Raw genomic sequence first — 26,800 nt, 5'->3', positions numbered from 1 at the left:
CAGCATGAATAAATATTTTTATTTTAAGACCCGCAGCTCTAACCTTTGGAATATTACACTACATTTATCCAAAGTGACTTAGAATAAGTGCTGAAGATACCACCCAGAAGCTGCAAGTAAGCAAAACTGCTCAAAGTGCTTCTTTTTAGAGACGAGGGAGTATTTTTCTCGTTCCTTCACGGACAAAGATGCTGTGTGAACGTTTGCAGTCTGTGACGGAGGATGTGTAGGGTTCTTCTGTCCTGATGTCGTAGTGGAGGAGCTTTGACCGTGTCCTGGATGTCGGCCTGAACCCTTTGCAGCACTCTTAAGTAGAGATTTTAAATAAAATACGGAGAAGCTGGAAGCACCGTTTCACCTGAGGGAGGATTACGACAAATCAAGCTAGTCATTTTCTGCTCCTTGCATTAAAAACAGTTGCAGACAAACTCCAGTTGTCCATCTTTCCAGTCAGACGGGCGAGTAGGCGTCAGTCTCCACAGTCCGCGCACTGTCCCGCTGCTGTCAGCAGTCGTCCTTTTAACGCTCCACTTGGATTGTGACGCTGGAGAAACCAAACTCAGAGCGCAGGAGCTTTGTTGCCTTCACGAGGACGACCTGTGCATCAGCATCTTCATCTGAGGACACAAATACAGGCGACACTTTCTTAAAGTTTACCATCATACACTCATCATATAAGCCTTCAAGACAATTTATTTTGTGTACGAACTATCGTAGAAATTCGTGACAGACGGCTAACGGTGATTACAGACACGGTAATCCCTCTGCCTAAGTGTCTCGTATCCAGATTCAAAACAATAAGCCACTGGTTTATGTCGTTCCTACAGTCTCCAAAAGTAGCACGGGAGGCAGAGCCTTCAGCTACCAAGCTCCTCTCCTGTGGAACCGACTCCCAAGTGTTATTCGGGAGGCAGACACTGTCCCCATATTTAAGAGTAAACTTAAAACTTTCCTTTTTGATAAAGCTTACAACTAGGGCTTACGAGCCCTCAGCAATGTTGTTATTGTTAAGCTGATTTTGTTCTGCTTAATGATGCTGCTATAGGCCTAGTCTGCCGGGGGATAATACTTTTCCAGATACTCTGAACTTCTCTCCTCACTGTCTGTATCATTCATGTCTCATCAATGCATGTTACTAACTCAACTCCATGTTTGCCACCATAATTATTATCATTGCCATGTTCTGTCACTCTAGCTGTTCTGCTATATGAACTGTATTAACTTGTAAGGCACATTCACATTGCTTTAGCTATCACTATAGTTACTTTTGCGGTTGCTTGCATCTCTCTGTCTGTCTTTGTGTCTGTCTGTCTCTCTCTCTGTCCATCTGTTCATCTTTTCTCTCTTTCTCTCTTCTTTTCTTCCTCTTCCTTCCTAGACTTTATTAAGAGCAGCTGGTGCCAGTAGGTAAATCTGACCCCAGCTGCTCTTTTAATAAACTTGGTGCTTCAGTTAATGTGTAAGGACTCTTCTCATGCTACTGCAGAGGTTTGGTGTTATTTTGAGCAGTATTCGTGGTTAAAAAAGACGTTCAACTTTTCACCCGAGCTCATCCGTGTTAGGCTGTTAGTGTCTTGATGGCTTATTTGATGACCCAGTTTGCCTAAAAAGACCCTGGGATTTCACTTTAAACATGCATCATCAGGGTTCCTGGAAAACCTGGAAACACCGACACACAAAGTTATGGCTGTGTTCAATATGAACCCCGATGAAATAAGTACATCTAGTTAATTGTCTGTTCAGTAACTATCCGTCAAAGAGTGAGTTAAAACGATGATTCACTAATGAAAGCACTTGTACTTGTCTCTTTGCCGAGTATTACAATATCTGTGTCTGGTGTCATGGTGACTAAATTCAAATGTTCCACCGTGTTAGTGATGCTGTTTGTCAGCGAGCAGTGGTTGGTCTGCCCAGGTGGAGCTCTCACTGCTGATCATGCTGCGTTCACTTGTACTCAGAAATCGTGAACTTCCGACTTCTGACAAGTGCAATGAAACGGAACGTTCAAGTCTGAATTCGCTCTCATGTGTCCGACCGCTGCAGTAACATTTCATTACTGCTGACTCACGATGGAGGATCAACAGACATATGGAGCCTGTGAAGGCATCACACAGCATCGTGGAGGTGAGAGCTGCCGATCTACTGACGTCACACAGTTGACGCTGTTCGGTGTCCAAAGGGACTCTGGGAGATGAAGTCCCAGAGGATCGCTTGCAGTTACATCTTATCGCTAGAAACAACGTATGTCAATTCTTACGGATTACAACTTTAGTTCTGAAATAAGCCCAAAATAATACAAATATGATACATCCACTTGTGAGGACAGACACCCTGAGGAAGTGTCCCGACACGCTGGTCTACTTTAAGTATGTTGAAGCCCATAATTATTGGAGGTTTTAATCGTGGCTAAAAGTGATCCTTTTATGCCCCACTGCCCATGGATGAGAATCCGATTTTTCCTCTTTAAAATTAAGAAAAACTGAGAATAAAACAAATCAACAAGGGACAATTACCACAGAGTTTACATCGTCTTCTGACAGAGACCCCAGATTTATCAAATTTAAATTCCTTTCTCTTTTTGCAGAAAATATAAAGACTACTCGACTCTTTAATTTGACGCTGTGCTCCACGTCCTCGCCGCCCAGACCGTGTGTAGCAGAGATCACCAGTGTTGATTTTACCTGCGGCCACGTGGACTGAAAGTAAAGAGTGAGTCATGTTGAGGCTCCACAGGTGCAGACTGTGAACCGCCACAACTCCTCTCACGGACAGCAGCAGATCTCTCACAGCGTTGAAGTTAATGTCCTGAGGGGTTCCTGCAGAAGACAAAAGACGACACTCGTTTAACACAAGCCGCAGTCATTTAAACGTTAATGACACCACTTCAGGCGTAGGACGTGTGTTTACCGTCCATCAGGATTCGGAAAACGTCCTTTGTGACTGGAAGTGTCGTTCCAAGAACAAGAACCGAGAACAGGAACGTGCAAATGGGATCTGCTACTTTATATTCCGGCTGTAGGGGATACACAGATAATAGTATAAAAAAACAAATAATAAACCACAGAATGGAGCTTAAAGGTGTAACTGGAGTGGACTCAAATCAAACAAATTTGTCAGGATGACTCGGCTCCACTTGTTACTCATGTTTGCTCTTAGTGTCAGGAAACTTAAGGGTATTAACAGATTATTCTTGTGAATTTGTCTCATAATTTGGGTGTTTAATATAATTTAAACGGGTGAGTTATATATATTTTTTTTTAATTTTACAGTCGTCTTGAACAGAGAAATTAGCCAGAGAACAAAACCGTTTTCTGTTCCAGGCTGTACACCTGTATTTCTGCTGTGCAGTTGGGCGTTTTAACATCGGGGTCTAAGGGGGTTAGCTCACTTTTGGAGCCAGCCTCAAGTGGCCATTCAAGGAACTGCACCTCATGTTCATTTTTCAGCTCCGGAGGTTTCCGCCTACTTATAACGTAGGGCCGGGCGGTAATTTAATGTGATCGTTTGTCCTTTTTTGTCCTTTCAATGGAATCAGATCGTGATGACATGAGATATTGTCGATTTATCGGGACGCACAATTTAATCTAAACTGATAATAACAAGAAATACGAACTCATTCTTTCCAAAAATCTGATGTGAAATAGTTTGAGTTTACATTTTGCGCTAAAGTTCTCAATAAAATCAGAAAAAACACTTCTAATATTTTTCATTTGTTGCGCATTAAATTCACACAGGACTAAACAAAAATAGTACTATAATACTTTACCAAACCTTTACTATGTGGTTTTTCCATAAAGACTATTTATTGAATTACCAGAGAACATGCTACAACGTGATATTTATCGTTATTGAGATATGAAATGATGTTCACTGGGAAAGAAGTCGTATTGTCCAGCCCTATTATAACGTGACCGAAGTTCCCTACTTGATGACAACTTATCAAACTACATCCATGGATGAAGACTATGAGATGTGTTTGAAAGCCCCAGAAGAAGCTAGTGAGTGGACCTTGAGTATCTTGAGAATCTGACTTTTTATCAGGTTAAAATGTCCAATACTGTGATTTATGAACAAATATTTGTAAATCTAAAGACGTACTTGTGTTTAATGCTAATTAGCAAATGTCCGATGGTGAATATTATATTAGTTAGCGTCAGTACGTTGACATTGTCGTTGTGAACATGTTTGCGCTGATGTATCGGTCCCTCTAGTGTTGTGGCCCACACTGACCCAGAAGTGGATGATGGTTGCAGCCAGCAGGACGCCCACGCTTTGCACCAGATCTCCCACCACGTGGATGAATGCCGCCTTCACGCTGGCGTTGCCGTGGCCATGATGGTGACCGTGGCCCTGATGCTGTTTGACCATCTGCGTGCGGCTGGTGGTGAAGCTGTGAGCGTGGCCGTGTGAGGCTCCGGACTGATGGAGGATCAGGACCATCCTAAACGAAACAAAACGTCAACACTATTTTTAGAAGAGCATGCGATCACAGCTGAACAAACATGATGGTGAGCTCGTCGTACTCACAGGACGTTGACCCCCACAGCACAACCCGAGGTTATGAGCATGATCTGGGTGTCGATGTCGTAGTCTCCGTCGGAGATCCTCTGGAAGGCCGACGTGAGCAGCACTGCTGTCACAGCCCAGATGGACACGACCGACACCAACATGCCCAGAATCTCTGACAGACAGACACAGAACATCATGGAACAAATAAACTATATTTATGGTACAAGTGTGCAAAGGCAGACTTTGTAGTCCAGTTGGTTAAAAGGGCTACTGCACCAAATCGGTGCCTTTTCCATTACCAGGACATTACATGCATAACTGCATGAAGAGTAACTGTAAAATACATTTTACTATCAAGCAAATAAGCAAGTCCTGCAATCTGTCCTGATTTGTCTTATTTTTGTATTATTGTGTGACTAATTTCAACTTACACATGCAGTAAACTATATTTTTGTGGTTGGAAATTCACAATATGTTGTTAAAACACATATTTTAATTGCGTCCTCTGGTTTTCACGCAGTCCTGTTACCCCCTCTAAAACTTTAGGACACTTCCCAAGTCACATGATCAACAGGAAGTAGCATTATCTGAGTCTCCTGAAGGCCACGAAGACCAAAACTTAGATGTCTGTGTGTTTTCTACATTCATGTTCATGTTGTAACTACAGCCGAGAAGGTAAATACCAAATTTCAGTCCTGTAACCTAAATTATTTCTTAAATGTGTTTTTTAAGGTAGTTTTGGTCTAAGTGCTGAGTGTTCTCATGCCTTCAGCATGGCTGCCATGTGGCTAATTTTTATGTATTTGCTAATTCAGAGGAAAAAACTATCGTCCTGTTATTCATATGAAGTATTTGTCGTTAAGTAATCAATGGAAAAAAAACAGTGAAGTGCCTGAAATTGCCCATTACACATTTTAAGTAGTAAAAAATGTATTTTATCAGATTTAGTTCTGCAAAAAAAAGAGCTGAAGTTTGGTTTTCAACAGTTACAACATCCAACCGGCACCGATTCTGCGGAATCACCCAAAAATGATGAAACATGCTCGAAGAAAAACAGGACAAAGTGATTCAATACAAATACACTCACCGGCCACTTTATCTAAGCCAATCACATGGCAGCAACCACATGCATTTAGGCATGTAGACATGTTCAAGAGGATCTGCTGCAGCTCAAACCGAGCATCAGAACGGGGAAGAAAGGTGATTTAAGTGACTTTGAACGTGGCGTGGTTGTTGGTGCCAGACGGGCTGGTCTGAGTAATTCACAAACTGATGATCTACTGGGATTTTCACGCACAACCATCTCCAGGGTTTACAGAGAATGGACCGAAAAAGAGAAAATATCCAGTGAGCGGCAGTTCTGTGGGCGCAAATGCCGCGTTGATGCCAGAGGTCAGAGGAGAACGGCCAGACTGGTTGGAGCTGATAGAAAGGCAACAGTAACTCAAATATCCACTGGTTACAACAGAGGAATGCAGGAGAGCATCTGGGGACACCAGTTGCGCCTAATAAAGTGGCCGGTGAGTGTACAACCAAACTAAAACACTCATCACATCAATAAATGCAAAACTATACATGCGTTTTAAGGAAGTAGCTGTGGTTTGTATAGGAAACTTAGAGCCCTGCAGTAAAGCCCCATTAGGGCCACAACTCAATCTTAAAAAGGAAAGATGTAAAAACAAAGACATAAGAAACATTTAGAGGAGCAGTCAGACATTTTAGAAAATACACTGACTTCTTTCTGAGCATCATATGAGAAGAAGTACACCACTCCCATGTTTGTACAGTAAATACGAAGAACCAGAGCCAAGAGAATAACTTGGCTTGGCACAAAATTGTAAACAGGAGGCAACGGCTACAACACGGCTGCACGTGAAAGTGGCAAACTAACAGTGAATTACACACTCGTTACGCTCAAAGTCACAACAGACAAACAGACGGCAATCAATGCAGCTCTGCGTCAGTGACGATTCAATCGATATTTCAACAAAAAAAGGTGATTTTGTCACACGCCACATGACGTCAGTGTCCGTCGTTCACACATGACGCGCGGATAAAAGATGGGTGTCTTATTCAATTCAATTCAATTGTATTTATAGTGTCAAATCATAACAAAAGTTATCTCAGGACACTTTACAGAGTAGGTAAAGACCACACTCTATGACTTATTTGTGATTTACATAGACCCAATAATTCCCCCGTAGAGTACGGTGGCGTTGAAAACCTTCCCTATAACAGACAGGAACGTCAGACAGACCCAGCTCTGTGGAGGACGGACATCTGTCTGCACCGGTTGGGGAGGAAGAAAAGGAGAGAGAAAGAGAGAAAAGACGGACAGTTGGACAGAGAGAGACAGACACACTTCCAGAGATGCAAGCATAGTAATGTGAATATGACTCATATGTTATGGCAGTTACTACAGCAGAAAAGTGTAAACAAGCACAGCTAAGGTGATAGAATATGAAAATGATAATAATTATGGTATCTTCTCATCTCCCTTTAAGAAAGAAAGCAACACTCCAAAGTGTTGAACTACTCCTTTAAAAGGTTGTGATGATGATTCCAACCAAAGGTTATTTGGGCCTCACCTGCCCGATGCCACCCGAAGGTCATGGTCGGTGTTTGAGGCCTGGATGAGATCCACAGAGAGAAGAGGCTGATCAGGATGCTGCCGAAGTCCGTCAGGAGGTGTGCTGCATCGGTCATGATGGCCAGACTGTGAGCAGCGTATCCTCCTGCAGAGAACGAGGTCATTAGGACATCATTTAGATTCATTTGATTTTTTTTATTGCTTCAAAAATATATCGTGACATTTTACGGTGTAAAAATGAACCTGTCAGTGCCCTCTGGAGGACAAACGGTCATCGTGACACTGTTTCCAAATGACCAAAAACGTAATGCGGCTTTTCTGTTATGACTATTTCTTATTACCTACCGAGCGTAAATAAACAGGTAGATGTATCTGTCGTCAGCTGATATCGGGTGATATGTTTTTATGTTGCACATGGTCAGTTTTACTTCTTTTATATGATCTCATCCATAGAAGTGACCGTATCTTATAAGGTGTACATGAAAAATGTTTTGTTCTTAATATAAAATTATAGTTAGGGTCACAAAGTAAAGCTCTCAGATAAAGGTTAAGTTAAACATGAGTTGTACTGGTGTAGATGTGTTAAATAGCAGGAAATTGTAGTTTTCAAGTGCAATGAAAGTTCAAAATTGTACTTAAGCATCTCGCGTGGAGGGTAGAGCTGCATTGAATATATCGCGATATTATTTGCAATAAATAAACATTATATCAAATTATGCTCTTTCTGCTGCTTTCAGTATACTGCTAAAACACACTAAAGTGAGGGTTGCATTAGTTTTCTTATAAATAAATAATATATAAAATGAATAATAAATATATAATCATCTTGAAAATAAAAACAATTCATATCAAAAAGCACAATATTTGAGTCAATGTGCTCAGTTACTTTCCATCGGTGTGTCCTGAAGCTCATTACAAACAACCATTCAATAATTCACACCGACACTTTACATCATGGGTGTCAGACTGATCCAGTAAAGGGCCGTTTTCATTCCAACCAATCAAAAACACACTTGGTCCAACAAATCAACTGTGTGAAGACAGTTCAGGTGATTGAGTAAGTCGATGTGTGTGTTCTTGCTTGGTTGGAATGAAAACCTGCAGCCACACGGCCCTTTACTGGATCAGTTTGACACCCCTGCTTTACATGGATGACAAAATAAAGGGTAATTAAGGACACAACTGTATGAACCATGTGTTAAAACACTCCTTTAGAAAGATACATTTTTACAGTTACAGTTACAATGTTTTTCTCACCGATCACCTCCCCGGTCATGAAGACGATGCTGACGACACAGGCCATGAAAAGTTTCCTTCTGGCCAAGCGTCTCTCGTCACCTTCAGCCGCAGACGTGGAGTGCGTCTCCTGGCAGAGCCGGTCGGGACGCCACAGACCGTCCACGCTGGAGGCGTCTTCGCTGGACTCTGATGCAGAGTCTGAACCTTTGTCTTCTGGAGAACTCGTCCTGAGTAGAAATGTTCCCACACTAGTTTTTCCTTCCAGATAACCATCCTGACACCTGAACTTGTGTACCCGACGATACCGAGTACCGATCCGATACCAGTGCATTGACCATTAATGATTGCTCTGGCTGTTGTAGGGCATCTTTTATAAAACATGAACAAATACAAAGAACGAGTGCTATAGCTCTTTCTTTTATCATTTAGTTTGACAGTAACATGACTCGTCAGATGGTTTGTTTCATAGAACTCTGTGAGAGAAGGCCTCATTGGAAACCGATAGGTAAAGGGCCGGCAGGTGATTGGATGAACCATCCGTCTGTCAAACTCTCGGAGAAGAGAGAAAACATATTTTACGTAAAGAAAAGCATTCAGTGCTGTTCTCTTCTCTTCTCTTCTATTCTATAACTGAAGGAAAACTCCAGTTCTGATCAAACCGATGCTATTGTAGCATCTAAGCTAACCTCTAGGGGAGCCGCCATTTTTGTTTTGATAAAGGGTTGCCTCATGTCAGTCACCCCCGCACCGCCCCAAGCCCCCACCACAGCGACTTCCTGATTGATCCAATATGAAGTGCCTAAAACTGCAGTTCTCCGAGTGTCCACTAGGAGCAGTTTGCACAGTAGAGCAGTTTCTCATTGACCCCCATGTTAAACAGGTTGTTTTCACAGCATCATTAAACCTGTTTAAGTCCTGGTACAAAAACTTAATAGTCTGCATGTTTAGGTCATATCTCCATGACAACACTGAGGGGGGTAAATGTTTTTGTACCAGCCTAGTTTTTATTTTATTGGAGGTTAAAGTTTATGAATAATTAAGGGTGCGGCCTCTTGAGTGACAGCTAGCTGCTGGTTCTCACTTTTCCTCGGAGGTATACATCAGCCAGATGGACGTATCTCCCTCCCCCCAACGTCACATACATGCCCTCTTTTAGTAAGAGGAAATGAGGTGGAGTCCAATTCTGACAAAATGGCGACACCCATAGGCGAGTAAGTTTGGATCGAGATGAGAGAACGGACCCTGACGGGTATGCTACGTTCACTTTTTATACAGTCTACGCTCCTCCCTCAACTGCCAGTAGCTCCTCACAGGACACTGATTGATGGGACTTCTAGCCGCAACACAAACGCATCACTTGGAGCCTGACAAAATGGATTTTGATGTGGAACGTGAACGGCATTGTCGCATGATCTCACGTTATCGTAGAATTCAGCTGCTGTGCAAAGTTTTACAGTCCGTCTTAACAGAAAACAAACAAAAACTAATTTAAAGGAGAAAAAATAAAATTGGCACTAATTTACATGGTATTAGATCCATGCAGAGACTTGTGTACTACTGCTTACTGATGCCGATACCGGCCCTTTAGGCATTATCAGAGGCTGCGGTATCGGAAGAACTAGTCCTGAGAAACAGAAGAGTTAAACACTGAGCACATGAGAGGATAAAAAGAATAATAACGTACCATCTTAGAGGCTCCAAATGAGTCTCAATCAGAAGTTGCTTCTCTGAATCCGTTGATAGCTCCATACCCTCGGGTGACTACACGTCAGGGAAGCCGTTTAAGTTCAATGTTAAAACAAAGCTCGTCGACTTGCCACCTGCTCCAGCACGCGTTATCTCACAGAGGTGGAGCACAGCAGGAGCCAATGGAGGGTGACTGAGCTCAGAGGCGCTAGTCACTCACAGCAAACTGTTTAAATAACAAGACGACTTCTGGACATTTCTCGTCTCATCCAAGTTTATTTGATCAGACAAAAACATAATTTTTACAGAAATAAACATTTATGGAAACGTTGAAAGAATGGGGAAATACCTGGGAATGTTGAGGTGATAAAACATTGATCATTTTTCTTTTAAACGTTTCATTAAAATAGTTCGAAAGGGAAAGAAAGAATAAAAAGGATTCAGGCACTTTTGTAAAGTTATTGTCAAGTATACAAAACGGACTTTCACATACATTTCTGGGATTGTTTAAACTTTACATGAACACAATCACCCGACAACATGTTGAAAACGCTAAAACTGATGCACGTATAATATTTAGATTTGCACCAAATACACAAACCCCACATTCCTACACCCAGCAGAGATCCAAATATAAACACGAGGAAAGATGACATTATTCAAGGCTTCTCTTAATTTACACTCAATTTGTCAAAACACTTCCAAATCAAAAATATACCTCTGAATTTACATAAAAACATGAGTCCTGTATCCGGCACATCAATCAGCTCACACACCACAGAGAGATCATCGTCTTTAAAAAGAATAAAAAGGCATCGACACACCTGAGAAAATTCATCCTGATTCATTAAATCTAATCAGCCGTAAGTCGTCTCGTCGTCCAGGGAAGTGCAGGAAGTGTGTTTCATGAAATATCAAATAACAATTTGTTGGAGCTTTAGCAGTACCTTAAGAAGTTTTCCACCCGTTGTGTTTTCTCTTGAGGTCACCTTATGTGCAGGTACAGCGAACTAAACAACAGTACTGGTGTCTCTTAAAGAACTAGTTCCATATGTTGGGAAATAAGCTTAGTGCTTTCTTTACAAGCGTCAGGTGAGAAGATACCACTCTATGCAATTAGCTTAGTTTAGCATTAAGACTGGAAAAAGGGAGGGACAGCTATGAAAACCCTTTAAACAAACAACATACAATGGTTAATTAGTGAAAATGAACCTAGCTGTGGTTTAAAGGGGCTTGAACTGTTAACAAATGACAGCTTATCCATCCGCCCAGTGCTCCTTCTTGGCAGGGCGTCTCCATTAGAATTAGAGGTTGAACCAGGCTAGCTTTTCCTTCCGTTTCCAGTCTTTATGCTAAGCTAAGCTAGGCTTATCACGCTCCAGCTCGGTACTTGATGCCGCATTCACGTTATATTAAAAGTAAAAGTACGGTCAAACTCGCCCGATGCCTGCCGAGGACACACCAGCTGGTTACAGCGACAATAAACGTCTCCTCCATTTTAGGTCACGTGGAATACAACAGCCACGCGGGGTCGAACACACGCCGCTATGCTATTGGTTGAGGTTGCGACTTCGCCGGTCCAAGTTGAACTCGGCATCAATTTGCTCCTCCGCTGTAATCAAATGTTTTATTTGGCCCTCCGCTCGCAAGGAATGGAAGTGAACTGAAGGCGGATAAACGGTGATTTTAATTTTGTGAATGTGCGACCGTACCTTTTATTCGCAGTCGCCAGATGCCAACTTGTAAATGTTACAGTCAAACCAAGTAATAATTACAAAGTTATTTGTTGGTGTTTTATATTCAACTGTGCGATCATACAACAGTTCTGCGTTCTCCAGTGATGTAAGGAGTAGAAATCTCACCCAACGTTCAGAAGGAAAGTGAAAACGCGTTTCTCCCAAAATGTTGAACTACTCCTTTAATGCTCGTTAGAATCACTTTATTCATTCTAACAAGCCGTCAAATACACAACAGTGGACGCACACGTTGACATCCAAATCTTTTAAATACACAGTTCGTTTCGTGACAATATTCTGTACATCATTTCAATAAGCCCTTTTATTTCGTTTCTACAATATGTGCAGTGTGACTGAACACCTCGTACGTCTCCGAGTGGTTGGCTTCTAGAAATCGTGAACCAGCCTTTCGCGTGGCATTAAAAAAAAAAAATATTAAAAAATTTCTGACCCAAGAGGCGCCTTGAGCAGAAATATTCTCAGACCATCGTGGCATGATTTTCGGCGCCTGAAGTTGGCGCAGCCACACAGCCCGCCTCGGCAGCTTGACCCGGCTGCGGAACATTTAGAGATTCAACATTTCAGCCTGTTTAATTTAACCGCCACACACCGTTTGCAGCAAAAAGAGGCAGTGAGTGGTGTTTTGACAGGAATTGTCTCGATGTGTGTATCTGTAGAATACGTCACAGACATGGAGAAAATGTAGATATTTATATTTAACTCAACACGTCCTGTTTCTGTTTTGTTACTGTGGACTGAATCTGAACCTTCTGTCCAAAACGAATATAAACGGCACCTATGATGAAATTAATTATGAACTCCTTATGGCCGTTATCAAAGGCAAAACCGAATGTAAGAGGCAGGGAGTGAGCCGCGGGGGTTTCAGCAAGGTAGCCGCCACGCGCTGCTCGTGCGGGATGTGTGGCTCGGGCGTTTCAGGATTTCAAGCATGAACTTGAGATATTAAAGTGCATATGAAGACATTGTTACAGAGCTTTGATCCGCGTGGCTTTGTAATTTGTCACTGCAGTCCGGATACTACCCAATATTTAAAAAACTTAAAAAAATAAATATGAGACTGTATCAAAGACAAACCCACTGGCACTAGAAATAAAAATATGGCACAATCGAATCGCTGCTTGATGCATTCAAACAAAGAACGCCTCTGACATTAATGTTTTCTGCGTGACAAATGCATTCACACGCATCATTTATGCTCATTATCTTTCAAAAGGACCAATGCAGCCGCTGATGACGACGTGGTTTTAGCGGGACTCCACTCACTTGGTCCCCGAGGTGCCGTTGGTGGCGTGAGGCTGGATCACGATGGGAGCGTCTTCGCCCGGAGCTGCGAGAAACAAACAGAGAACTTTAAAGTTTCTATACTTTAACGTTTATTTCTCTGCAAAAAACAGAGCAGTCGGTTTCAAATGGAAGAAAAATGAATTCTAAATAAAATAACTTTTACGAGAGCGGGACAATATGACCGTAGTCTGTCCATACTGATGCAGGTCATTACTGTTGAGGAGGAATTTATTGTGATGCCAGAAAACAATTCAAAGTGCCAGAGTCCCGCACGTCTTAGTTATCTCTTATTACTAAGAGCTGCCCGCTATAATAATACAGAAGGATTGATGATTAGCACAAACTGTCTAGGGGAAATGAAATTCACCCTATCAAAAACCATATCTCTATAATGATAAATATATATATAACAATATAGTGTGTTCTGTGGTACTTCAATTAAAAAATAGTTTAGTTTAAATACTTGACAAATGAAAATACTGAGTATTTTCATTGTAATTCCCAGTCTTGTTTTTAGTAATATGGGTGTAAAGTGTCCTTTAATGTCCGTTTGTTCGTATTCAAAAGTGTTAATCGCATAAAACAAGAAGAACTTTAGAGCAAAATATAAACTCAAAACATTTCACAATAACAGTTTGAGTGAGTATGTGCTTATTTTTATCCATTTAGCTGAACTAACGGTGTATCACGATATCTCGATTTATGATTTCATCAGGACACGATTCCACTGAAAGACGATAAATGATCCTTTTTATACTTCTGATAGTGTAAGCACATCATGCTTCAAATACTCACGTACTTCTACGCAAGTAAAATAATGAACGCAGAACTTTAGACTTTAACGAGTACATTGTTATATTGCTTTTAGTTAAATAAAATGATTTCAGTCCGTCTTCCAGCACAGGCATCAGGTGAAAGAAGAGTCAACAAACCCGTCCTACAAAAGAGTATAACGCGCTAAACAACAATGTAATGCAAGTCGACAGAAAGATTCTCGACTGCCTGGCATTAGTGTGTGACAAAATGTTAAAACACATCAGTTAAGATGGAATAAGCAGCACAGGAAGCTTTTAATTAATACAGTTCGTTTTTAGAGCAGTCACTCGAGATCAGTAGTTCGTTGAATTGAGTTTTAAAAAAGATCATTTAGGATTATAGTCACTCAGAGGCCCACATTACATCTAAGGTCGCACTCACACTGTCCGTCCGTACCGTGCCCCAGGACGTTTCACGGCTAAAGTCTAGTTCGTTTGACCCGTGTGAGTGCAACTGTTGCCGTCCACGGCCCGTTTGGGAGAGGTGAGCTTTTGTAAAGCACGTTTGCACATGTACAAGCACGAGCGTGCGCAAGTGTACGAGCACGAGCACGAGGCCTACGGCGGCTCTGACGTCATTTCCTATGCGCCTGTTCGGACATAGAAAAAAAAAGGAGGGACCATGCGTGGACATTTTAAAACAATGGCGGTGAAAGGTTCATGTTGGTGTGATGGGGAGGTGGAGTGTTTACTGCAGATTTGGTCGATGAAAATATTCAAAAACAGTCGACAAGATGCACAAAAACTCTGAGGTCTATGGAAAGATTTGTAAACAAAGCCACGCATCGCAATGACGTATTCAAAGCGTGTGACGTGTTACGCCGTGATGACGTATAGGCAGCAAGAAGCATTCGCCGAGGCCCAGGTAGTGTGAGTACAAACGGGCCTGGATGGGGGGACAAGTACCCTAAAGCACGGGGCACGGGACGGATGGACAGTGTGAGTGCGCCCTAAGATATCATATAAATGTGCTTTTTCCTTATCGGATAAATGATTGTGTGGCTCCTCCTGGGTAGAGAGAGGGCGATAAAGGGTTGGAGTCAAACCCGGGCTGCTGCGGTGAGGATTTAGCCCCTGTAGCTAGTGAGTGACCCCTCTGAAATGAGTTTACCTCCAGATTGAGAACCACTGCTCTTCATATTTAGTTTTAGCATTTTAGCTCACCATCTTCCCCCACAATGCTCAACATTTGTAATAAAATGATTCACAGTGACAAACCTGGGCAAGCAAAGTTATTAATAAGCAACAGGGGACGCAGGTTATAAAAAACAACATCTTGATAGGAGCATCCTGCGGCATTTGTTAGAAATGTTAGTTTGTGGTTTGGCGAACACAAAACCCACGGCCGGGGCTGTTGGGGTTAGAAGTTGCGGTTGGGGTGAAGTGTCGCTTGATGTTCTGCCGGATTAGTGAAGCAGCACAGAGCAGCTGAGGACAGGTGAACTTTACCTGAAGAGGTGACGTCTTTATCTGAAGTGTCGGAGCTCGGCTGAATAATTATTACATGGTCTCCTGCTGTGAAATAAAGTGTGACACTGAGCAAACCCAACCCCTTCACAAGTAAAAGGATCACCAAATACACAGAACTGTAGATTCGGGCAATAGTTTTTGGGATACACGCTTATTTGTTTTCATTTAGATGAGAAGATCGACACCACTCTCATATCTGTACTAAACTATGAGGGTGGAGCAGCTCAGCTTAGCCTAAAGACTGGAAACAGGGGGAAACAACCAGCCTCGCTCTGTCTTAAGGTAACAAAATCCCCTACAGGCACCCTGAAAGTGCACTAATTAACGCCGTATTTTGTTTGATTAATCCAAAAATTTAAATGTAAATGCTTGTGTATGAGCTTTTTCCTCCAGCCTTTATGCTAAGCTAAGCTGAGCAGCTGTAGCTTTATAGTTAGCATACAGATGTGGTATTCATATCCTCATGTAACCCTCAGCAAAAAGGCAAATACGCGTATTTCCCCAAACATCAAACTATTCCTTTAATCTCCATCAGGCTTAATTCTTCATTGTTGACCTTATTTCACTTTACAGCAAAGTATTATTTTCATTACTCTTAGTTCATTCAGTTAGAACTTTACTACAATAGTGCTTTTGTGCAAACAGCATAAAGTACTTCCTGATTAAGACACTGGATGCATCCCATAAATATTGTATTAGTGTTGAATCAGATTGTTCTGTATTATGAGATGGATTACTCCAAAAGAGATTCTGAAATACTAAACCAAGTGAAAACACTGCCTTTAGTTTCCGTTTAACTCCTACTTGGACGTTACAGACGCCAGCTGGAGTGATTTTCCACTTTTGTTTTTTTTAAATGAGCAGCTGGAAAATAGCCTTTACAAGCTGAAGTCAATCTGAAAAGTTCAAAGTCCCTCACCTGCTTCCTGTTCTCTGATCTCTGCCTCGAGGTCCTCGGGGTCCATGTAGGCGAAGTTTTCCCCGTCTTCCGACGTTTTGCACTTCCCGCAGCAGAAACAGCAGCAGCAGAAACAGCAGCAGCAGGTGAAAATACTGCAGCACACCACGAGGCCCTGAACACAAAGATAGGGGAACAAATGTCAGTATGTGGTATATTTGTAGTCAAACATTTACTACGTCTACACGTCACATGAAGGCAATTCAAATATGAAAAGCTAAGACACAGATGTTTGCTAACTTGCACATGCGGACTTCTGAAACCGCGCGGCCTCTCACCTTGAACCAGCACTTGGACATGAGGAAGTAGTATTTGACGCTCTCCTCTCCGAACTGCTCGGCCACGTAGAGCCCCATGGATCCATACTCGTCGTAGATCTTCCGCTTGTTCTCGTCACTGAGGATGGAGTTGGCGTTGTTGATCTCCTTGAATCTCTCAGCGGCTTCTGGGTTGTCTGGGTTCTTATCAGGGTGATGCCTCAGCGCCAGTTTCCTGCACACAAGTGAGTGAGAGTAATGGGCATGCAACTGTCTTTGACGCTACTCCGGTGGGTGTTAAAGGAGCGCACTCATCCACAACTCAAGGTACTACAAACTAAATAATAAGAGTTGACTTTTTAAAGACAAAAACAAGCAGTAAATGTTACAACGAGTAAACATTAGGGGTGTCCCTGACTAAATAGTTTCATAGTAGGATCTGATTCATCACATCTTGCCTATAGTCGACGAAGCAGTTTGTCTTTTGTTTTGCTCACGGAAAACCCTCTGATCCGGGGTGACGAGCCATAGACATGAAGCAGACAGCTGCGGGTGCACGCGAGTCCAGCGCTGCACGGTCACGTGTGTCAGGCAGAGGGTTACTGAGAGATGAGATTCTGATTTCTGGTAGGGGCATCTTATTAAAAGTGTTTGTTGTTATAAAATAAATGTGTTTTGTTTGTATCTTTCTTTGACAATAGCTGACGGTATATTTAGAACTCTAGTTTCACTTTTACTTTCACAGCACTGTGTCAGACTGTGTCAGACTGAACGTCTATAATGAAAAACAACAAATGGGCAAATATTCAAATGAAATGATGCTGATGATTAAACAGGAGCAGACTGTTGTATTTCTGGCGCCCAGATAGATTTAAAGCCCAGCCAAGATGCTCTGACGGTGCCGTATCCTGGATAGTACAACTTAGACTAAGAGGGGGAGGGGGTTGATCCTGCACACTAAAGAGACAGATTAAAAGCACATGAGGTTTTTTTTTACATTTTTAGCAACAGTATTTATTAATGGGCTTCTATTTATTAGGTTTATTTAGGATATTTATCATGGTTTATTGGGAGAAACCAAGCACCTATATGTAAAATCAGACATTCAAAACACCCAGGGCCAGAATGGAATAATCCATTGTTCCAAAACCACATTTTGCAATGATTCGACTATGAGATCGGCAGTCGAATCAGGCTCTGTCGTCGACTATTCGGGGTCACCCCTAGTAAACATGCTCCAGTACCTTACTGGAATATGTCATTTGTATGTCTGTGCTGTTTGGAAGAAAACAGGGTGTCCTTGACTCGTTAGTCTTCATCAGTGGCACCTGTGTGGAGGTTTTCTTTTAAGCTGGATCGACACACTACAAGCAAGATACGCTCACCGGCCACTTTATTAGATACACCTGTCCGTTACTGCTCGTTAACAAAAATTTCTAATCAGCCAATCGCATGGCAGCAACTCAGTGCATTTAGGCATGTAGACATGGTGAAGAGGATGTGCTGCAGTTCAAAGCGAGCATCAGAACGGGGAAGAAAGGTGATTTAAGTGACCTTGAACATGGCGTGGTTGTTGGTGCCAGACGGGCTGCTCTGAGTGTTTCACAAACTGCTGATCTCCTGGGATTTTCACACACAACCATCTCCAGGGTTTACAGAGAATGGTCCCAAAAAGAGAAAAGATCCAGTGAGCGGCAGTTCTGTGGGCGCAAATGCCTTGTTGATGCCAGAGGTCAGAGGAGAATGGCCAGACTGGTTGGAGCTGATAGAAAGGCAACAGTAACTCAAACATCCACTGGTTACTACAGAGGAATGCAGGAGAGCAACACGACCTACTTTCTAGCAGAGAGGGAACAGCAGCAGAAGACCACACTGACACTTTTTTAAGCACCAGGTGCACCTAATAAAGTCTTTGGTGAGTGAATTTTAGAAGACAAAGACTGAGAAAGCAGTCTTCACACACACCACCATGAACGGTCACTGTGTATACAACTTTTAAACTCAACATCCACATTGAAGAGGAGGCTGACCGACAGATCTGCACCTGGGGGTTGTCCAGAGTCTTTTGACCCAGGTGAGTAGGTCATGCGAAGCAAGAGCTGAGGCCCTGCGGTGAGTCAAAAACACACACACACACCTGATAGGAAAGGTTGCATTCACCCAGGGAAGTGTAACGCGGAGAGTAGGCCTGTCGCAATAAGCAATAAATCAATTAATCGCATGATAACTTTTAATGAGCTAAACTTTGCCAGCCGCAATTATTTACATTTTCCCTTTTCCTGGTGTCCCTCTATCAAAGAGACTGGAAGACAGGAGTTTTCACTCTGGTGCATCCGTTTCCACTGACCCTTCTCTCTCCCTCAACGTAATAAGGAGGTTACCCTCGTCGCGTGTCGTGTCAGTCACTCGTCAAACGCACGGTCTCTGTGTGTGTGTGCCGTTACCCCAAGAATTTTGCTGAATTTTTTTTTTGACTGTTGTTGGGTGCAGCTACTGTAGCCTGGCACTGGGTGAAATGGAGTTTGCCAATCATGCAGCTGCTTGTTTGTCCCAGCAGCTGAGTGACCGGAGACGGGCAAAAACCAGAGTCAATATAGGCCAAGCATTTACTCCATGGACTGAGATAAATGCACAGAATGGCTACGTTTCTCTTTGATCGGTAAGCTAACGTTCATGTTTACTTAGCTGTAACGGTAACTGTCAGTCAAACTCTTCTAATACTTATTTAATGGTGTGATTTGCCGGAGGGGACGGGTTCAAATAGACTCAAACAGACTCCGATCTCCTGTAGGCCACTGGGCCAGGTCTGACCAACCAGGCAACCCGACTGCTGGAAATCTTTTTTGTAGTTGCGACTACGATCTTGAGACACTAGATGGCGGTGTTCTGCTCATTCTCCATATTCAACCTTAAGTTCTCGCTCTTCTGGTTTGTACCTTCATGGCTGAACGCACTTACTGGAAGTCGCTTTGGATAAAATCTTTGACTAAATTAAATGTTATATAGTGTCGTGTGTATCGACCGATGTATTCAGCCATTATTTTCCTTTGCATGTTCCTTTTGTACCCATGTGTGGAAATGTGGACATATGAATTCGTATAAAGTTGATAAGACACTGACTAAATGAGTTAACGTGGGGGACAAAGCTTACCCATGACTTACCACAGCCTTTGATTTAAATAAATAGGTGACAGATGACTTGAACGCACCTGTATGCCTTCTTTAGTTCCTCTGGAGATGCTCCTTTCTCCAGCCCTAGGATCACGTACAGGCTCTCCCCTGCTGTGGACATCTTCCGCTGAGGTCTGTTTGGGTCCTCCATGTTTCAGGATTTGGCGGCTGTGACACAAAACACGAACAGACAAGTAAAGCACCTTTAGACTCATAAAGGGAGGAAGTATGTAACCATTATAGGAGTCCAGACAGTCCTAACTACCTGTAGTTTGAGTTAGTTACATAAGGACCTAGTAGAAGGACTTAACTCCTGTTTAACTGTTTACTTTAGTTCTTTGTAAACCCCGGGTCGAGTCATGACAAACTGCTAGCTGACTTAGCTTACTTTAGCTTGAGGAGGAAGTTAAATCTTACGTACGGGACGCGTGAATATCGTTGTTTTTTTGCCGAATCATAGAGAGAGAAATGTGTCCGTCGGTGGTCTTCACGTCTGTGCCATGAAATAGTACTCGGTTTCCTCCGTTAAAAACCGGTTAAAACGTAAATCCTCCCGCACCGGAGAACAACTTCAGCAGCGGAGCAGGAAGATCGAGGCAGGGAGGAATGCTGTGACGTCATTCGTCGGTTTGCTGCGCGCCCGGCTGCGTTTGAAAATACGCAGAATGTAAATTTAAATAAATAATGGTTAATTTTTAAAATAATCATGTTTTTTTTTGTGCACAGCAGAATGTTACATACCTTTTCAAAGATGTAAACAAACATTATAAATGTGCCCTAGTTTATTTCCTGTTGCGGTTCACGGGGATGACAAACTGACAGGAAGTTAACAAGGGCCAAGGCTGTTGCCTAGCAATGGGATTCCGTTGCAAAGGTCTACATGTGTAATAACTTTATTGTGATTTAATTATATCGAGATATCATGATTTACATTATTGATAAAGAAAATTCAGAAAATCTGATGTGAAATAGATTATTTTTAGTTTACATTTTTTCACTAAAGTTGTTCATAAAATGAGAGAAAACTGTTTAATGTTTAGAAACTACAGTATTTAATTTACACACGTATTGAATTACCAGCGAATATACTATATGGTGATTTGTACACACACACACACACACACACACACACACACACACACACACACACACACACACACACACACACTGGAGATCAAAATTAGAGAACGAAGTATTAATACTTGATTTACTCTAAAATATTGTTTTTGTTTATTATTCAGAATTTGATAGCACATCAGTTGTGGCTCTTTAATCTCCAGCATGAACACAATACTGATAATAAACAGTTGATCGTGACACTGCAAATGCATGACACTTAAAAAATATATATATATGTAGTACATTTGGAGGATGCGGCATGTTTCAGTATTCAAAACCATGATTTGTGTAAGATTGGAGAATGAAATTAAAATAAAACTCTGTGACATAAATCAAATGTAATTTCTGTTAATATAACTGCAGCTGTTCATCCCTGAGTTTCCTGACTCTGTGGATTCACATTAATCACAATCTTCCCCGTGTTCCTGTTGGCCTCCATGTGCCTGTGAGCCTCTGCAATGTCCTCCAGGCTGAACGTGCTGTCAATCACTGGCCTCAGGGAAGCAGGCTGGTCTGAGAAACACGGTAACACTCTGTGTGTGAACGCCTTTACCAGGTCCGCTTTGTACTGTGGAGGGAAAATGCAAAGCACGAACTGAAATCTGCTCTGACTTGTAAATACAGGATGTGTGTCAGCACTGTTGACACGTGTCGGCATGTTTACACGCAGAGATGAGGAAACCCAGCCGGTGCATCATTTCTGTGTGGAGTCTCACCTGGAGGCTGCGAGAGCGGAGGAGGCTGCAGAGCAAGTGGCCTCGTTTGGAGAGCAGTTTTCCCAGCAGATCCCCCTCCACGGCCCGGCCGCCCATGGTGCCGTACAGCACCCACCTCCCGTCGGTGGCTAAAGAGCTCACATTTTGCTCCCAGTTGCACCCACCAATGCAGTCGAGGATGATGTTTGCTCCCTTGCCTGTGAAACGAGTTATAAGGGATACAGCTTAATTGTGCAGCACTTGGATATTTAATCAGCAGTTTCACATTTGACCTTTCTTTATTTTCAATGTTGAGCCATGATATATGAATTATTTCAACCTTCCTGTTTGAAAATGGGTCAATTTTGACTGGATTGGAGGTATATTTTAACGGAAATTAGGTTTAATGACTAAGTGGCAAAAAAATAATATATATAATATAATAAAAATAATGACTTGTAATGAAGTTAAACTAGGTGTAAAACAGAATTAGGTTATAATTTATACAATCAAGACCCGGGAGGACAAAAAGTGCATGGTCAATACGTGGGTACATAATTCTATATAATTCATTCATGTCTATTTGTTTTCTTACTGCCAATAAATCCCATAAAAAGACCAAAACTCAATATGAAAAACCATTTTGTGTGTGTGGTCCAAGTCTTATGTCTCATTCCTCTGTACTGTTGATCTCCATTGTTGTCCCAAAGTTATTAAAAGCACATCAGTGAGTCACACTGTTGCGTTGGACGACGTGTTCATTACGATGAGCACTGGCACACTGTGGTTTATTTTGTCTCAACCCCAAATTAATTGTTCTACTGCCAGTTATTCTTACAGAGCACCAAATGTGTTTTAATCCACAGCTGAAAATAACAAATGCACTATTTTCCCATTTAGCCTTTTGGAAAGAAATGAAAGATTTTCTGTCCACAGAGACTCGGGAAATCAAAGTATTGAGACGATATAATTTTAATCCTATGGGATTTGTTGACAGTAAGAAAACTATAGAATAATCCTTTAAAGTTCAGACCTGTAGCCAGCTCTGTGACCAAAAAAACAAGCATTTTACATTTTTATTAACAAAACAAGAACTATGTGGTTATCGTGAGCAACAAGAATTATACAAAATCCTACTGAGTGATTCTCTGTGTCCTGCAGCAGTGAACAGTCACCTCCTGTGAAGTCCTGCACTCCCTGCGCGAAGCTCTCCTCTCTGTAGTTGAACCCAGCTGCTGCTCCCAGACTCTCAGCCATCTTCAGTTTCTCGGGGCTCCCTGCAGTAACGACGGGCACGGCACCAAACAGACGAACCAGCTGAACAGCGGCTGTTCCCACTCCACTGGCTCCGGCGTGAGCCAGCACCACTTCACCCTCCTTCACTTGAGCTGTGGCAGAGAGCACAGATGGCAACCAGACACGGTACCGACTTGATTATAGAGGATAACAGAGGGGGAAAGGTTGTTTACAAGTGGAAACTAATAGAAAGACAGTTATGTTTTAATAAATAATACTTTTTTACATTCGTTCTAACTTGTAGGGCACCACATGAGTAGTCTTGTTTCTTTATTTTTTCAGGAATTTCAATTTACAACTTTAATTTTTATTATTATGCAGTATTAAATGTATGTAAAGGGGTTAAATAAGAAGATATATATTACTATAACTTTATAAGGGGGGTTCAAATCCTGTGTTTAGGGTGTGGGCTTGTAGCTGGAGAGGTACCAGTTTACCTTCTGGGTACTATTGAGGTGCCCTTGAGCAAGAAGAAAACTCCTTTATTAATCCTGAAAGGGGAAATTTAATTTTCATATTAAATTATTCAGGTTACACACACACAGGCTCAAAATACACACACACACACGCACAAACAGGACCTATATACAAGCAATTAATGGAGAGATGTCAGAGCGAGGGGGCTGCCAAATGGATCAGCGCCCCGAGCAGTTGGGGGTTCGGTGGCTTGCTCAACAGTACCTCGACAGTGCCCAGGAGATGAACTGGCACCTCTCCAGCCACCAGTCCATTCATGGTCCACACAGGGACTTGAAAAATTTGAATTTCCTCAAGAGGGCTAAATAAAGTATACATTTAAATGATTTCTTCATTTGAACTGCTCGTCTTGTCTCTCTGTTTCTTTGCGTCCTTGCCTCCGTTCCATCTTGAAGGATGTCTAAAATCCTAAAATACATCGGCGTTGGCACCCGTGACTTATAAAAGAGGTGTGATGCGCAGCTGGAACATACAGACCATGGCAGCTGTGCCACACATGACATTGAATTGACACTGCTTTAAAATGACAGCTCAGAAGAACCAACGTCTCATTCTGTTAAATGCATTTTGCCTCGACTCCTCGTCTCCTCGAGGTGGGGGGCGAGGAGAGGAATCGAGGATGTACAAACTGAGAAATAAGAGGGACTTGACATCAAGAAACACAAACGTTGAGATGAAATAACAAACATGGGTGCTGTACCTATGAAAGACAGCAGCTGAAAGGCAGTGAGCCAGGCCTCAGGGATCGCAGCGGCCTGGCTGAGAGTGAGATTAGGGGGAATGGGCATGAGAAGCTCCTCGGGCACGGCAACATATTCTGCATATCCTCCTCCAGAGAGCAAGGCCATGACCCTGTCCTCTGGCCTCCAGCCTCCTTTCACCCCCGGGCCCAGAGTATCCACAGTACCAGCCACCTCCAGGCCTATGATGTCACTCTCACCTGGGGGAGGCGGGTACAGCCCTCGCCTCTGAGGTAAACAAAACTATTATTGCATATAACAACCACTTTTAGCAGGACGATAGATACGTATAGCACAGATGTTGTAGTATGCTTTGTAAGAACTGCGTTATACCTGCAGTAAGTCCGCCCTGTTGAGGGCAGTTGCATGAACTTTAATGAGGACTTCCCCACGTTTAGGCTGCGGTCTGGGGACAGTTCGCAGCAGTAAATTCTCCGGTCCTCCTGGTACGTCGACACACACCGCACGCATCATCTTGGCAAAGCTAGAGCAACACTTGTGCCAGGCCCATAGAAAGAAAATATGTTTTTAATTCTTAATTTGGGCCATGAAACAAATGTCTGACTGTCGTGTAAAGCAGAGTGTAAACACTCACTGTCTGTCGGGGGTTTCTGGGTAAAAACCTTCCAGTGTGCAGGATGTGATGCATTTAATGTCCCAGCAGTGGAAACTGTGATTTAACTGAAACAAATACAATAAATATCAACAGTAACCACGTGTGAACAGATCAGGAGCACCAGAAACTACAAATCTTTTTTTACTAAGTGATCTCTGGGATGGATGAAAAAGCTCCGTACAGTGTTTATTCTCCTTAAATATGATCATTTCTATGCTTCTATGCATCTTTGGACCATGTAATATTAATAATACAAACACTCTTTACGGCCTTTTTCTTTGTCAAAGCAATAAGATCGCACAACTGACTCACTGCTAAGATTTCAAAAATCTATTTCTGGAGCCACCAAGTACAGCTAGCTGCTGGTGAACGTCAGGGTCTTTCTTGTGTCGTCACAGTTGGCGAGGGGCCACAGAATTTTCTGTATACAAGCTCATTTCAGCTGAAAAGGCAGTTTAAAAAAACTTAGAGAACAAAGTATTTATACATGGTTTATTCTGAAATACTGTTGTTTTTTATGGTCCAGAATTTGATAGAATATCCGCTTTAAATAACCAGGGAGCTTTGCGTGGTGAACATGTCATAGGGACTTGGCTTGGGAACCGAAGGGTCACTGGTTCAAGTCCCCATACAGACTAAGAGAGGAGGGTGGATTGGTGACTGAAGAGGTGCCATTTCACCCCTGGGTGCTGCTGAGGTTCCGTTGAGCAAGGCACTATAGCCCCCACCCCCCTAGAAAAACATTTCTCATGGGGCAGCCCTCTCTCTCTGACAGCTCTCCATTAATGCATGTATAGTGTGTGTGTGTGTGTGTGTACAAAAGAGTGAAAAGTGAATTTCCCTTTGCGAGACTAATAAAAGGCATGCTTTCTTTCTTTTCTTTCGTTTAAAAACTGCCCCCCAAAAAAAATCTTGAATGAAAGGAAAAGCAACACTTTATTCTGTACCCCTCAAAAGGCCCCATGGGTGTATTATTATTTTAAATATGTAGCTTTTAATAGATTTTACATATTCAACCTTTAAGTACAAACTGATACATTATTTCCTTCTGAAGTGTAGTTGAGTAAAAGTATAAAATATCACAAAGTAAATGTAGTTACATCCCACTTCTGTGAATAATAACGAAACTATTTAGGAGAAGTGGAGTTCAGCGCTCATATGACGGAGGGTCCGTGAACTTCCCCCATGACGTTGACCCGTTACACAACGCGCATGCGCAGTAATGTCCCAGTGTTAAACTAAGTCTTTTAGATTTAAGTGTCTAAATCGATGCAACAGATTGATTCATCTGCATTAAAGCCACGATAAGAAGAAAATACAGTAGTTAGGAGTTTAGGGAAGCTGCTAATGTGACAGAGAATCGATCTGTTACTTTTTTTTAAATGATGTTAAAGCATTAAAACATTCAAACTCACCAGCCCAGTGTGTCAGCAGCTCATCAACTTTGAGATGACTGCGTGAGTGTATGGGAAGTTTGGTTGTGCCATCATCCAGATGGACTCCAGTTTGGCGGGGTGGGTCCTCAAACCACCAGAGGGGCAGGCTTTAGCCATGAGTTGGGGAATTAAAGGGATACTGCACACAAAAAGGCTGTTTTTCATATTGCATAGGGCCAATAATCTGCATGAATGTGACTGTTTTCGGTCAGCAAGTTCAATAAAAATAAAAAATGAAGGGATTAATCCTCCACCACATCCTGGCAGGGTGGAGAATAGGGCCGCAAGTAACTTTTTATAATTCAGATTACCAATTATTCTCTCATTCAGTCTGTTGCCTTCATCCAATGTCAACAAATGGAACATATATGTCATATAGTGCTTCACAATCCAACTTAAATCAAGATAAATGACATTAAAGGCACTATTAAAGGCAGCACCACACCAAAACAGAAGAAAAAAACGAAATGTAACGTGAGAAAGTGTTTATTATTCAACATTATTCCCCACAGCTGCAAACAATTACAGGAAACAGGTTCTCAAAGTCATTTTTGCTATTGTGCAACCTGCACTCATCATGAAATGTGATCTGTGAGGCATGTGACAGTACACAATGACCAGCAATCACATCCACTTCACTTCGAATAGAATAGACTATTATATTACATACGCTGCGACAACCATC

At 42.2% G+C, this 26,800-nt stretch overlaps 3 protein-coding genes across 6 annotated transcripts; all 3 read right to left on the bottom strand.

Annotated features, from left to right (window-relative positions):
- Nucleotides 1-345: 345 nt before the first annotated feature.
- Nucleotides 346-10,087, bottom strand: LOC310954867 (proton-coupled zinc antiporter SLC30A2-like; the record flags this gene model as incomplete). The annotated part of the gene is made up of 8 exons (XM_083924555.1): nt 346-617; nt 2,682-2,816; nt 2,908-3,013; nt 4,231-4,441; nt 4,528-4,681; nt 7,098-7,244; nt 8,357-8,565; nt 10,023-10,087. 8 exons carry the CDS (start codon nt 10,085-10,087, stop codon nt 520-522), a joined length of 1,125 nt encoding a protein of 374 aa, XP_083780681.1. The 3' UTR covers nt 346-519.
- Nucleotides 10,088-10,295: 208 nt separating this feature from the next.
- On the bottom strand, nt 10,296-20,324 carry dnajc5gb (DnaJ (Hsp40) homolog, subfamily C, member 5 gamma b). Of its 3 annotated transcripts, none has more exons than XM_083923869.1 (6): nt 20,158-20,324; nt 19,775-19,904; nt 16,587-16,800; nt 16,270-16,423; nt 15,330-15,395; nt 10,296-13,108 (listed from the first exon to the last, which is right to left on the bottom strand). In XM_083923869.1, the coding sequence occupies exons 2-6, from the start codon at nt 19,885-19,887 to the stop codon at nt 13,041-13,043; spliced, it is 615 nt and encodes a 204-aa protein (XP_083779995.1). In that variant the 5' UTR covers nt 19,888-19,904; nt 20,158-20,324; the 3' UTR covers nt 10,296-13,040. The 3 variants fall into 3 exon arrangements, with proteins under 3 accessions (XP_083779995.1, XP_083779996.1, XP_083779997.1); XM_083923870.1 differs by having other exon boundaries at nt 15,330-15,392; XM_083923871.1 differs by lacking the exon at nt 15,330-15,395.
- A 572-nt stretch (nt 20,325-20,896) lies between these two features.
- On the bottom strand, nt 20,897-26,163 carry tp53i3 (tumor protein p53 inducible protein 3). 2 transcript variants are annotated; one of them, XM_083924759.1, is made up of 7 exons: nt 26,095-26,163; nt 24,659-24,744; nt 24,397-24,570; nt 24,024-24,291; nt 22,726-22,938; nt 21,572-21,768; nt 20,897-21,423 (listed from the first exon to the last, which is right to left on the bottom strand). In XM_083924759.1, exons 2-7 carry the CDS (start codon nt 24,710-24,712, stop codon nt 21,223-21,225), a joined length of 1,107 nt encoding a protein of 368 aa, XP_083780885.1. In that variant the 5' UTR covers nt 24,713-24,744; nt 26,095-26,163; the 3' UTR covers nt 20,897-21,222. The 2 variants fall into 2 exon arrangements, with proteins under 2 accessions (XP_083780885.1, XP_083780886.1); XM_083924760.1 differs by having other exon boundaries at nt 24,397-24,558.
- Between the last annotated feature and the right edge of the window lie 637 nt (nt 26,164-26,800).

This window comes from Echiichthys vipera, assembly GCF_963691815.1.
Source record: "Echiichthys vipera genome assembly, chromosome: 12".
In the NCBI taxonomy this organism is placed as follows: Eukaryota; Metazoa; Chordata; class Actinopteri; order Perciformes; family Trachinidae; genus Echiichthys; species Echiichthys vipera.
This window is presented reverse-complemented; position numbering and strand designations above follow the sequence as displayed.

What these genes read in the sequence shown, in the direction of transcription:
- dnajc5gb (XM_083923869.1), bottom strand. Translation starts at nt 19,887, where the DNA reads ATGGAGGACCCAAACAGACCTCAGCGGAAGATGTCCACAGCAGGGGAG. An exon ending in TGTCCAAGTGCTGGTTCAAG is followed by an intron (nt 16,424 to 16,586) that starts GTGAGAGGCCGC and finishes CTTTGTGTTCAG; the next exon opens with GGCCTCGTGGTGTGCTGCAG. An exon ending in TAAAGACGTCACCTCTTCAG is followed by an intron (nt 13,109 to 15,329) that starts GTAAAGTTCACC and finishes TGTTTCTCGCAG; the next exon opens with CTCCGGGCGAAGACGCTCCC.
- tp53i3 (XM_083924759.1), bottom strand. Translation starts at nt 24,712, where the DNA reads ATGCATCACATCCTGCACACTGGAAGGTTTTTACCCAGAAACCCCCGA. An exon ending in ACAGGGCGGACTTACTGCAG is followed by an intron (nt 24,292 to 24,396) that starts GTATAACGCAGT and finishes TGTTTACCTCAG; the next exon opens with AGGCGAGGGCTGTACCCGCC. An exon ending in TCCGCTCTCGCAGCCTCCAG is followed by an intron (nt 21,424 to 21,571) that starts GTGAGACTCCAC and finishes TTCCCTCCACAG; the next exon opens with TACAAAGCGGACCTGGTAAA.